The sequence below is a fragment of the Dipodomys ordii genome, unplaced genomic scaffold (assembly GCF_000151885.1).
Source record: "Dipodomys ordii isolate 6190 unplaced genomic scaffold, Dord_2.0 Scaffold249, whole genome shotgun sequence".
Taxonomy (NCBI): Eukaryota; Metazoa; Chordata; class Mammalia; order Rodentia; family Heteromyidae; genus Dipodomys; species Dipodomys ordii.
In genome coordinates this window covers 595755-608421 of record NW_012267465.1, presented here as the reverse complement: position 1 = coordinate 608421, position 12667 = coordinate 595755, and the positions used below count along the sequence as shown (strand labels likewise).

Here is a 12667-nt window from a genome sequence, read left to right as displayed (position 1 = left end):
TAAGGGATGAAGGAGGAGAGGAAGGCCAGCCTGTCATGGAGGACCTTGGTGAGGACTTGACTTTTTTTTTTTTTTTTGCAGTGGGGCTTGAACTCTGGGTCTGGGCACTGTCCCTGAGCTCTTCAGCTCTAGGGGAGCGCTCTACCACTTAAACCACAGCGCCGCTTCCAGTTTTCTGGTGGTTATTGGAGATAAGAGTCTCAGCCACCCAGGCTGGCTTTGAACCACAATCCTCAGATCTCAGCCTCCTAAGTAGCTAGGATTACAGGCATGATCCGCGCGCATCCCCACTTGTTCTGGTTGTTTTTAAGAGAGTTTCATATTTTGTTTAGGCTGGTCTGGACTGTCATCCTCCTACTATGCACTATCTGCCATCCACAGCTGAGATGACAGGCATACACTAGCAGGTACAGCTTTTTTCTATTCACATTCAGTGTCTCCAACTTTTTTGCTTGGGCTGATGGATTCTCCGGATTTCAGCCTCATAAGTAGCTGGGACAGGGGGCTGGGAAGGTGGCTCAGTGGTAGAGCGCTTGCCTTGCATGCCAGAGGCCCTGGGTTCGATTCCTCAGCACCACATAAGCAAAAAGAAAAAAGCCGGAAGTGGCGTGTGGCTCAAGTGGTAGAGTGCTAGCCTTGAGCTGAAGAGCTGAGGGACAGCGCCCAGGCCCAGAGTTCAGGCCCCATGACTGGACCCCAAAAAAAAAAAAGTAGCTGGGATAACAGCCAGGTTTTCTCTATGGAGATGAGAGGTCTCTTAATACCATCCCCTTCCCCCAATTCAAGGCTGGGTCTCAAAATATAGTCACCTTGATTTTCAGATCTATAGTACCTAGGATTATGGGGATTGCAGGTGTGAGCCACCAGTGCCTGGATGATATTTTTGAAATAATCCCTAAGAATTGAAGGAAGACGTGAGGTCATAGAATAGACCTGAAGTAGAGAAAGTGAGTCAAGTGGACATCCAGGGCAAGAACATTCCAGAGACAGAACTGTAGTGCAAAGACCCTGGGGTAGGAATGTGCTGTGGAGTTGTTGAGACAAAGGAATGGGCTTTGGGCCTTGACTAAGGGATGAAGGAGGAGAGGAAGGCCAGCCTGTCATGGAGGACCTTGGTGAGGACTTGACTTTTTTTTTTTTTTTTGCAGTGGGGCTTGAACTCAAGACCTGGGTGCTGTCCCTGAGCTCTTTTGCTCAAGGCTAGGGCTGTATCACTTGGAGCCAAGCTCCACTTCTGGTTTTCTGGCATTTTGTTGGAGATAGGAGTCTCAAGGACTTACCTGCCTGAGGCTGGCTTTGAACAGCGATCCTCAGATCTCAGCCTCCTGAGGAGCTAGGATTACAGCCACCAGCCACCAGTGCCTGACGAGGACTTTTTGCTAGGGAGAGATCCCACAACCTACTAGTTAGTGCACAACCACACACCAGGAGGGAGCTGCACTTACAACCATCACATCTGCTAGGCAAACACCAACCCAGGGTCCCACAATCACACCCTACCCCCTTGCAGATCACATCCCAGGAACAGTCACCAATCCCTTTAAGGGAGCCTTCCAACCAGGCAAATCCGGAATCCACAAACAGCCCTGTAACCACCACTTAACCCGCTATCTCTTCACCCCATCAGCTGCAGACTTTACCCTGCAAGGGGCTGACTCAGCCCAGTCCTGATTGGCTGGAGACACAGATAAGACCTGGGCCTAGACGCCATGTCTTCAGGTGCCTGCGTTTGTGTACACTGCTGCTGTGCCCACAGACACGCGAGCACGGAGGGTGACAGGGGGGTGGGGTGGGGGATAAACACGGACCAGCAGCCATCATCCCGTGGCGCGGCGGCAGCTGACGTCAGACACCAAAGTTCAGCCGTGTGACTAGAACCACATCTAGACACCCAGCCTACAATGCTGTCTCTCACACAAAAGGCCTCTGACACGCTCACAAGCAGGGACACACACACACACATACATGAAGATCTGTACACACGCAACCACACCTGCATCTGCATGCCCAGTGTGAAGGTAGTGTTTGCACAGCCCGTCCTTTAGCCAGAGTTCAGATCCACCCCAGATCCCCCCTCCACACACACACACACACACAGATGTGGGAGGTGCCACGCCCATGGGTGCCCCCCATACAGATGTGCAGGGGGGTGCCCCGCCCAGGAGTGCCACCTCCAAGGCCGCTGTAGTCATCATTACGCCGGCCTGGAGCTGGCACCAAGCCCGCGGCACCGGCCCGGGCCTTGGCTCAGCTCTGTTCACACGGGGACGTAGGGGCACATTGGGGTCCCCTCCCGCTTGCACCCCCAGCCACCCCAGAGTTGCCCCCCCCACTGTCGCCCTGTAATGCAATACCTCCCCACCCGCAAGCCAAAGGCCATCCCAGGCCTGGCCGCGGGTCCCCACCCGCAGCGCCACACCGCCCCCGGGGCGCACGGGCTCCCACACCCCCGCGTTTCCCGTCCCCGCTTGTTTTTCTGGAAACTCTGCTCTTCCCTTCTCCCCCCCTCCCCCCCTCGCGCGCGCGGCCGGAAGTGCTCGCTGTATTTTTAGCCTCTCTGGTTTCCGCCCCTTTCTCTCTCCTCCAGCCCCCACCTCGCCGCCCAGCGGCCCGGCCCCGCCCGGCCCCTTCCCCACCGCCCGTCATTCCCGAGGGGTTTCCCGGCCGCCCGGCCCGCGGGCTTCCCCGCTGGCTGCCGTCGGGGGTGGGGGGGGGGGGTGTGTGGGTTGGGGGGGGGGGGAGGAGAAAGAAGAAGAAACAAACACGCACACCCCGAGCTGGGGGGGGGGGGGGGGGGGGGGGAGGGCCAGGAGACAGACCGCCAGACCTTCCTCCTGGCCTGGGCACCCCGGGCTGGGGGACCTGACCCCTGATCTGAGGGAAGAGGCTGGGGCCTGGACTCCCAAATGTGAGAAGGAAGGCTGAGGCCTGAACCCCTGGCTCTGAGACTGGAGAGGCTGGGGGGGGGGTGAGGGGAGGGTCCTGACCCCTAGGTCTGAGAGACCTTGATCCCTGGGTCTGAAGGCTGGGAGCTGAACCTGTGTGGTAGGAAATGGAGCTTGACATTCTGCTCCCTGGATCTCACAGTCTTTTTTGGGGGGGGGAATACACCCTCCAACCCCTTGGAGAGAGGCCCAATCGCCAGCCTCCCTGCCCCAGTCTCCATGACTCAGCAGAGGGGAGGAGAGAGAGGGGAGGGAGGGGAGGCCCCGGCTGAGTCAGGGGTGGGAATTTCTCGGTCTCCTGGGAATCAAATCTGGCTGGGCTCAGCTGTGATTGGAACCAGAGCCAGCGCCAACACCAAGACCCCGAAGGCTCCTCCCACTTTTTTGGTTGGATCCCACCCCAGGCTCTGGGGCAATTTAGAGGCTGGGCCAAAGGCAAGTTCCCTGCGCCCCTCCCACCCTCCCCCTTTTTCCTCCTGTTGTCCCCAAGGCTGTGTTTACAGCAGACCAAGAGCCCTGGTTACCAGAGAGGAACTGGGGTGTCCGGGCCCAGCCTCCCCGTCATGGCTTCCAGGAAGGCCCCCTCCCCCTCTGGGTCCATGAGTCACAGGCAAGCAGGAGGCCGCAACCGTGCCAAGGCGGCCTGTGTCCCGCCCAACTCACGGGACCAACCCCCCGGAAGGTCCCTGCACCCCTGAAAAGCCTCTCATCAGGATTTCCCCCTCTCCTCCCTCAGGCCTAAGCAAATCATCCAGGAGCCTGACCTGAATCTCCTCACCACAATACAAGCCCTCCAGAAAACGCTGCAATGTCACTGTTTTGTGGCAATAATTTCTTCCTCTTTTTTTTTTCCCCTTTTGCATTCAAAGCCGGTCAGCTCATCCAGATTCCCATAGGCAAATGAATTCTCCCTGGTCAGGTGGTACATACCTGTAATCCCAGCCACAGCAAGAAACTGAAGCTGGTGGATGCCTGAGGGATAGGCCAGCCTGAACTACATAGCAAAACCTTGTCTCAAAAAAAATAAAAAAATGAAAAGGTTTCGGTAAGCTAGGGAATGATCCTGAAAAACTTAAACTTTGGTAACAGCATTGTCGATTTTTCCCCCCTTAACATTGAGGATGGCTTATTTCTTCCATTTTAAGCCAGCCATTTTCCTCTATAATAAAAGCCTTCACTGCTCCAAATTGAGTTTTCTCAGAGGAGAAACCTCCTAAACTAAGGCCCCAAGATTAGGCTGCTGCTGCTACCATTCAGTAGCTGGAATAAAAGCGTAACTTGACATTGGGTTTCCCATCTCTTAAGTGGACACATTGAGAGTACTGGCAGAATTATCATTCCTTAACAGTGTAAAGTTTGAGGACCACAATGGCCCGATTTGGAAAAGACAGTCCCTTAAGAGCCTTACTAAACCCAGGCATCAGTGGCTCACCCTGAAATCCTAGCTACTCAGGAGGCTGAGATCTGAGGAAGGTGGTTCAAAGTCAACCCTGGCAAGAAAGTCTATCTCCATTTAACCACCAAAAAGCTGGAAGTGCAGCTATGGCTCAAATGGTAGAGTACTAGTACACCTGGAGTTCAGGTCTCTCTCTCTCTCTCTCTCTCCCTCCCACCCCACAGGCCCCCAGATATCCTGGACCTCACCCCCAGAGAACGCAGGGCTGGGAGGGTGTTCCAGATCTCTCTTAAAGAAGTCTCAGAGGACAACTGTTAGCAAAATGAGCTCCCTTCCCATAGCTTAGTCCACTCCCTCCCTTCTCCACAGCTTGGCATGCTCCCTTCCTAGGCAACAGTAGGCCCACCCAGCAAAGGCAGTAAATAATCAACGTCCAACCCCCTTTTCCTTGGGATGGTGCTTCAATTGGGCAGCTACCACCATCTAAGGCAAAAGAGTCCCTTAGAGTGACTTCCGGGTCTGGGCAGTTGCAGAACCCCTTATCTACTATTTGGACAGCTGCCATAAATCCTCATCTGCCCTGATGAAGCCCCTGGCCCTCAGATCCACACCAGGATCTCTGCCTCCTACCCCCCCTAAGTCTCCTAGGTTATACAGGTCACCCCAGACAATAGCCAGCGCTGCTGCTCACTTCTCCCTTGTGAAAAGGGGTCCTTGCCGGCCCCTTTCCTAGCAATACACCTTTCTTTACCTGTTGTTCTCCGTACCTGGATGTCTGCGTGGTTCTCTGGCAAAGTCTAATAATCCTTCAACAACCCTCTCCCAGGCTCCTAAAGTTGTCTTTCTGAGAAAGTGTTTGTTATTGCGGGGAGAGTGCCCAGGAGGAATGAGCACCTGCTCTGGGGTTTGAATTCAAGCTCTGCCCTTACACTTTTTGCTCCAGGCTAGGGCTCTATCACTTAATCCACTTCTGGCTTGGGGGGGGTAGTTTAATGGAGATAAGAGACTCAGAGATGCTAGCTCAGGCTGGCATTCACCTGTGATCCTCCTATCTCAACCTCCTGAGTAGCCAGGATTACAGGCCCCAGATTATATTATTATTATTATTTTATTATTATTTAATGTGGTCCTGCCCTGCCCTCAGCCCTCCAGTTCCCTCACTTCTACCTCCTCCTACTTTGTGACGCCCCCTCTCTGTTTTAGTCTCTAGGTGTGTGTGTGTGTGTTGCATTTTTCCCTCTCTCATTTCTCGCCTTTCTCTCCAGTTATGTCATTTCCCCACCCCAGACTGTGGGTCTATCACAAGCCCACGCCCCTTTGGACTCTGCCCGGGCTGATCGTCCTGGGAGCCCTGGACTCCTGCCCCGCCCCCCACCTCTGCCCCAGTTCCCTTTGCTCTCCAGTCTCCAACCTTGAAAACTAGGTAGACGTGCCTAATACAAACTCTCCCCCCCCCTTACACACACACACACAACACCCCCTCCCCGGGCCAAATTCAGGGTCAGCTAGCCGGGGGCGGGCGGAACTAGTAAGTGGCCTGAGGGGCTGGGCCGCGGGCCCGCGTCCGGGAAGCGCCCCCTTGGCCCCGTCGCTGGCCCCGCCCCCTCGCCACGACCACGCCCCCACAGCACAATATAAAAAGCCGGCGTTCCCAGTTGCCCCTGCTGCCGGTCTACAGCGCTGGGACTTCTGGCTCTCCACCGTTCCCCGGCCACTCGCGCCAACCATGGATCTCTCTGTCCTCTTCGAGGTCAGTATCGATCGCCAGCATTCCTGGGGAGCCACACTTCCAGATGACTCTCTGGGGCGGCTAGCTTGGGGTAAGGGGTGGGGTGGGGACAAGGGCAGCGGGGGGGAATGCCGTATTTCCCCTTCATCAGACCAAGCCTGGTTACATTTTGGAAAACTGAACCTGCCAAGTCCTGGGGACGGAGTGGGAGATCTCGGCCCCAGGCCCTGGATCCCAGGGGATGTGTGCAAGGGAAGAGAATGATCGTGGAGGCGCCGGTTCAGGGCTCAGTAGGGTTATCTGGAGGCCGAAGTGGACCCTCACACCTGACTCCCCCTTAAATTGCTGAGGGCGCGTTTGTTCTTCTGATCTTGTTTATTCTGTGTGGCGCGGAGGGGTCCCAGTGTCAAGGGTAGGGGTGGGGCGTTGACTTTGGCCTCTGATCTCTCCGTTCAGAGATTTCCTAAAAAAAAAAAAGTCCAAAAGAAATCCGGGCTCTAGGATCAACTTTGTTTTCGGTTGTGAAACTATTGGGAGCCTGGTGCTCCATCGCATCGGGGGAAGGGGGGAGAGGCCCCAGAGGTTCAGAATTGGGGAACACTTGGTAGTGTGACTCCGGACACTCGCCTTGATCTATCGGGAGGAGAGCTGGGGATTCCTCGATCCTTCCGGATTGGTTTCATCGGTGGATGGGAGCCCTTGTTCTGAATCACCAGGGAGCTTGGAACCCTTTTGGGTTTGTGAGATTGGGTGGGGCTCAGGCCGGGGAGCCCACAAACCGGACTGGCAGGCTTCTGCAAGTGTCCTGCAGCTGGGGCGGGGCGGCACCTTGGCCTTTTCTCCTTCGGGTGTCCTAACCAAACCCTGTTCCCAACAGAGCCTGCCGTCGCTGAGCCCCGCCGACCTGCTTTCATTAGACCACGGAGGAACGGAGTCTCCGGGACTCTGGAGCCTAACTTCATCCGATTCCAACCTGTCTGGGGTGGTGGGTTCTCACCTGCCTGGCCGGTCCACCAGCCTGGTAGAGGGCCGAAGCTGTAATTGGGTGCCCCCACCCCCTGGCTTTGCACCCCTGGCTCCTCGCCCGGGCCCTGAATTGTCACCCTCACCCACATCACCTACTGCGACTCTGACCACCTCATCCCGCTACAAGACTGAGCTCTGCCGGACCTTCTCAGAGAGCGGGCGCTGTCGCTATGGGGCCAAATGCCAGTTCGCCCATGGTCTGGGTGAGCTGCGTCAGGCCAATCGCCACCCCAAGTACAAGACAGAACTGTGCCACAAGTTCTACTTCCAGGGCCGCTGCCCTTACGGCTCCCGATGTCACTTCATCCACCATCCCGAGGAGGACCTGGCCGCCCCAGGCCAGCCGCACATGCTACGCCAGAGCCTCAGCTACTCCGGCCTGCCCATGGGCCGCCGAGGCTCGCCACCCCCGGGCCTGGTGGACCCTTCCTTGTCCTCCTGTTCCTTCTCGCCCTCCAGCTCCCCGCCACCCTCCGGGGACCTGCCACTTTCACCCTCTGCCTTCTCTGCTGCTCCGGGGACCCCTGTAACTCGAAAGGACCCCGCCCCTTCCTGCTGCCCCTCTTGCCGAAGGACCACTTCTGGCAGTATCTGGGGGCCCGTGGGGGGCCTGGCCCGGAGCCCCTCTGCACACTCCCTGGGGTCTGACCCAGATGAGTATGCCAGCAGTGGGAGCAGCCTGGGGGGATCCGACTCTCCCGTCTTTGAGGCTGGGGTCTTTGGGCCACCCCAGCCTCCAACAGCCCCCAGGAGACTCCCAATCTTCAATCGCATCTCTGTTTCAGAGTGACAAGTGCCTTCTAGTTAATTGAGCTGGAAATCAAGGAGGAAGACACTTGTGGGGACCTGGGGGGGGAGCGGGGAAAGTGGGGGAACACCTCAAATCGAGAGGTCCTCCATCCACATTCCAAAAATGCATTAACCTGCACCCCCGAATGATGCCACCTCTGGGGCAGGTCCCCAGTGCCCGAGCACAGTGTTTTCTGCTGTTAAGGACAACAGTGTTTTCTGGGGTAACTAAAGATGTAGCAGATTTGAAGGAGGCAGTGAGCCCTCCTCCCCTCCCACCCCAACTCTGGTCTCTTGGGATTTTATGTGCTGTGAAGCTGGCCCTCACCACCCCTCTCCCATTCTTCCCCAAGGTGTCCCCTGGGGACAGTCCTGGTGCTCAAAATGTCCCTCAAGCGCCTAGCCAAAGCCATTGCCAAATTATTCCTCCCATACTAACTAGTGGGCTCCCCCTCCTTTTTGTTTATTTATGACGACTCTTATTTATTCTAATAAGATTTTATAGTATTTATATATATTGGGTCGTCCGATTCCCTTATATTCTTTTTCTAATATTGGAAACAATGATATTATTGTGACAGTGCTATAATATATAAAGTAATATATATATATTGTTACTTTGAAAGTCTATTTTTGTGTGTGTGTGTGTTTTGGAATTTTTAAATAAAAGGAATAAAAGTGGAGGCTGGCTTTTTATGTTGTTGGCTTTCAGCGGGAAGGGTGGGGTGACAGTTGGGGTAGTTTTTGTTTTGTTTTTTAAGGCCTGACCTCCAAATCTTATCCAGCGTTGAATCGCCCAGCCGCACTTACCTGGCAGGAAGTGACGTCATCAGCCCGTCGATTCACCTGAGGGGGCGGGGCCAGGTGAGATCACCCTGGATGGAACCTGGAGAGCCAGTTCCGGGCTGCTTGGGGCGGGGACGGGGGCCGCGGCCGGCACATTTCCGTCCCCATGGGGCCCGGGGAGGCGGGGGAAGCGGGGCGGAGGGTACAGAATGTGCTGGATCGCCTGTCCCGGCGGGCGGGGGCGGCCGGCGCGGAGGAGGGGTCACCCCCAAACTGACATCTTGGGGCGGGGGTGGGGATCCTATCGCCTACAGTCTCGACTTAAAAAAAGTCTGGAGGTGTCAAACTTTTGGGAAAAGTTAGCCGGGGAGCTTTTAAATAAAAGTTCCTAGTTGCGGAAATCTGGGCTCTCTGGATTCTCAGGCCACGTCCCCGAATCTGATGGGATCCGGGGGGAAGAGGGGGGGCGTGTCTGGGTCTCGGACCCCATTTCCCCCGGGATCAGGGCTCGGGGTGGAGGGGGGGGGCCGGGCGGGGCGCGGGGAGCCGCGTCGCCCGACCGTACAAGGCAAGAGGCGTCGGGAGTCATCCCCGGCCAGAGGCGGGGTGCGCCCGGAAGCCGCCCCGCATCACGTCAGGGCGCGCGCCCCGCCCCTGGCTCTCCTCTCCTCCCCCTGGCCCCCCTTCTCCCTGCCTCCCTCCCCGCTCACTTCCTCTTCCTCACCCCCTGGTCCCCCCAATTCTTCTCCTTCCCCCCCTGCTCTCCTCTCCCCTTTGCCTGCCATCCTCCCCCCCTCCTCACCCCTCTTTCTCTCCCCCCCTCCCCAGCTCACCCTCTGTGATACCCTCTTCCCCTGCAGCTCCTCCCCTCCCCTCTCCTGGGGCCTCTTCGCAGTCTCCCCATTCCCCTGGCCCACTCTGACCTTTGGTCTCCTCTTCCAGGAAATGGCTGGCTTCCCTTTGGGGAGAGGGTTTAGGAGACAGAGAAACAGAAACCCCAGAGACCCAAAAGCCTGGTGCCCAGGTAGTTTAGTTTATTTTTAGTGTTTCCCTAGGTGTCCTTTCTCTTGAGTTCAGGGACTACACTTGGCTGGGCTCCCACCACCTCTCAGCGCTGGTCCTGCCTTTAAACAGATCTCCTGGCTCCTTCTAGAAACAAACCCCTGGCTGCAATGGAGCTCAGTGATATGAGAATTTCGTTTAGCATGTGCTAGGTTCTGGGCTGGATTCCTAACACACACACACACACACACACACACACACACACACACACACACAAAGCTGGGCACAGCTGCCTGTCATCCTAGCTACTCAGGAAGCTTCGATCAGAGAATCAGGGTTCAAAGCCAACCCCGAGCAAAAAAGTGGTGAGACTCTTATCTCCAATGAACTACTCAGAAAAGGCCGGAGGTGGTGCTGTGGCTCAAATGGTAGAGCACCTAGCCTTGAGCACAAAGAGGCTCAGGGACAGCACTCAGGCACTGAGTTCCAGCCCAGGACTGACAAACCAAAACCAAAAACACGAACAAAAAACAAAACCCCAAACACCCATACCTCTCAAACCCGTACCCCAGGGTCACAGCAACTTGGTTTGATCCAACTTCAAAATAGATCCAGAAGCACAAATAGACCTACAGTCTACCCTTCAGGCCCAAGCCAAGGCCATAGCCCCATCCTCCTCAGAACTTCCCAGTTGATCCTTCCTAGTTCTGCTTCCTTCCCTAATCTCCTTTTTGGCCCTCTGTAGCCCCACCCCCACCCCCCCAGCCCCCAAACCTAAGGAAGCCTCTTAGGATACCAGAATCAGATTACAAAAATCAAAGTCCAAAGTCCTAACCACTGAACACAGCCAAGTTCCCATCTCCTCCCCTCCCCCTGTTCTCTCTGCTCTAATCACCTTGGCCTAGCTTTTCTACCGCTGCCACAGGGCCTTTGCACTGAGTAGCTCTTCTGCCTGAAAAACACCAACCCACCCCAAGCTCCTCATTATAGTCTCAGCTCAAATGGCCACATCACCTCCAGTTTCCCATCCTTACCATCTTAGAGTTTATTTGTGACATTTACCACCTGAAGGATTGACTCCCATCCTATTTTCCCGGGTGCATACAGATACCAAGCAACCCACCAAAGGTAAGTGCAGACTGTCTGACTCCAGCAGGACAATCTATCTAAGCCAGGCTGTAACCATCCCACTGTGGGCACAACCGAAAAGCCCCCCTCCCCACCTCCCTTGATCTAGTGGCTTTTTCATTCACCTCTGCCTCCTTGCTCAGACCTCATCAAACCCAGCTCCTGGGTCAGCTCTACACAGTCTCTTAGCTGTGGGAAAGCTGTGTCCCTCGCTGCTCTATCAATAAACAGTCCTGGCCCTTGGAAGATCGAGTCCAGCCTGTTTCCTTCCTTTCTCCTCCATTTTCCTAACACCAGCTAAAATATAAAATGTGTTTAATGCTTACCTTTATAGCAATCTACCTCCAGAGAGGGGTAAGAGAAGACAGAGTTGGATAAAGGCAGAAACTCCTGCTGTCATCTACTGAGATTTGCACGTTCAATTCCACGGCCAGCACATGTCGAGAGGCGATGTTGCCCCCTGGTGGCCGACATGTAACGTCACCATTCCACACTACAAAACAAAATGTAAATGAAAACGTCCCTTTTCTCTAAGTGGTGCATTTTGGTTGATTTACGACGTGAAAAAATTAACACGAATGAGAAAGCTTTAAAAAAAAAAAGACTCCAGGTAGTGTATACCTAGAAATAAATCTAGATACTGGGAAGACTGGCAAATTCCTGGACAGCTTCGGCTACGTAGCAAAAACTCTGTCGCTAAAGCAAAAAAAAAAAAAAAATCACAAGAGCAGAAACAACAACGTAACAGAAAAGAGAAAATCGTGCCCCAAGGACGAGAAATCAAAAAGTGCTCCAGGTGAGGATCGAACTCACAACCTCGGCATGGCTCCGCCTAGCACTGTCTTATAAGTACCGCGCGCTAACCGATTGCGCCACTGGAGCTCCGGCCGCACCCCTCCGCCACGGCGTCCTTCACTTGCGGGAGGCCACGTGACCTCTCTAGACAGTTCCGCCCTGTGTTGCATATGTAAATAGAAACGCTTCTTGTGACCAATCGGAGAAAGATCATGACCAGTTCCGGATTCTCACGCCTCGCCAGTCCTTTGCTGTAAAAGGGAGAAAAGTCTCCGCCGCGCTTGGAATGTGGGCTGCGGCCTGCTGGAGACCCCGCCCACCGATCTCATGAATATACATGAACCAAGGAGGCGGCGCCTTAACCCTTTGTTGGCGGGCCGGCCGGAAGGCGGCCCCTCCCCCTCGCGGGCGGGAACAGGATGTGAGCCGGGGCGGCCGGGTAGGTGGGAGGGGGGGGGTGGAGGGTTGGGAAGCTTTGGGTGACCGCCCCCCTATCCCACCTCGGGCACCTAGTTCTCCCGGCCGTGGCTGTGGCGCGATCCCCACTACGGATCCCGGGTGCGACCCATCATCCCAGGGCCAGAGTCTCGGACCTGGGGATCCGGAATCGCCTCAGGACGGCTTGAGAGAGAGAGAGAGACCTCCAAGTCCAGACACCCCGCACCCCACTTTGAGGACCTCGGATGCCCAGCGCCCCCTCCTGGAAGATTGGGGACCCCTGGAGGCCGATCGCCCGTCCAGCCTGCACCCGAGCTTGAAGACCTCAGCATCCAGGACTTGCCAGAATCCGAGACCCCCCAAACCGAACTTCTCCCTCCCCACCCTCGGCGGAGGGGGGGGGAGTGACGGGCGAGTTGAGAATAACTTGGGATCGATCTGGACCTGTAGCGCCCCAGTCAATCTGTTTTGGGGTGTGGCTCCTCCCATCACTTCCAGAAGACCCAGAACTTTGCGATCCTGGCGCTCCCCGTTTTAGGATGATTTCTGCTTGCTCTCGGCCTTAGGGGGGAACTCAGGAATCCGGCCCCCGCTTCCTTCAAGAATTTGGGTCCCCAGCGACCCGCCCCCCTC

At 55.8% G+C, this 12667-nt stretch overlaps 2 protein-coding genes and 1 non-coding gene across 3 annotated transcripts in view; 2 read left to right on the top strand and 1 right to left on the bottom strand.

Annotated features, from left to right (window-relative positions):
* The first annotated feature begins 6010 nt into the window (after positions 1-6010).
* Zfp36 (ZFP36 ring finger protein) lies at positions 6011-8499 on the top strand. Its single transcript, XM_013036132.1, has 2 exons — positions 6011-6091; positions 6948-8499. Exons 1-2 carry the CDS (start codon positions 6068-6070, stop codon positions 7884-7886), a joined length of 963 nt encoding a protein of 320 aa, XP_012891586.1. The 5' UTR covers positions 6011-6067; the 3' UTR covers positions 7887-8499.
* A 338-nt stretch (positions 8500-8837) lies between these two features.
* The window catches only part of Plekhg2 (pleckstrin homology domain containing, family G (with RhoGef domain) member 2), an 18837-nt gene continuing 15007 nt past the window's right edge, over positions 8838-12667 (top strand). The window contains exon 1 of the mRNA XM_013036099.1: positions 8838-8932. Coding sequence (XP_012891553.1) covers positions 8838-8932 — 95 coding nt within the window. The remainder of the gene's footprint in view (positions 8933-12667) is intronic.
* On the bottom strand, positions 11590-11683 carry Trnai-uau. The gene is made up of 2 exons: positions 11646-11683; positions 11590-11625 (listed from the first exon to the last, which is right to left on the bottom strand). It is a non-coding gene; the product is annotated as a tRNA-Ile (tRNA).

Coding starts and splice junctions, on each gene's coding strand:
- Zfp36 (XM_013036132.1), top strand. CDS start 6,068: ATGGATCTCTCTGTCCTCTTCGAG. Junction 6,092..6,947: donor ATCTCTCTGTCCTCTTCGAG/GTCAGTATCGAT, acceptor TGTTCCCAACAG/AGCCTGCCGTCGCTGAGCCC.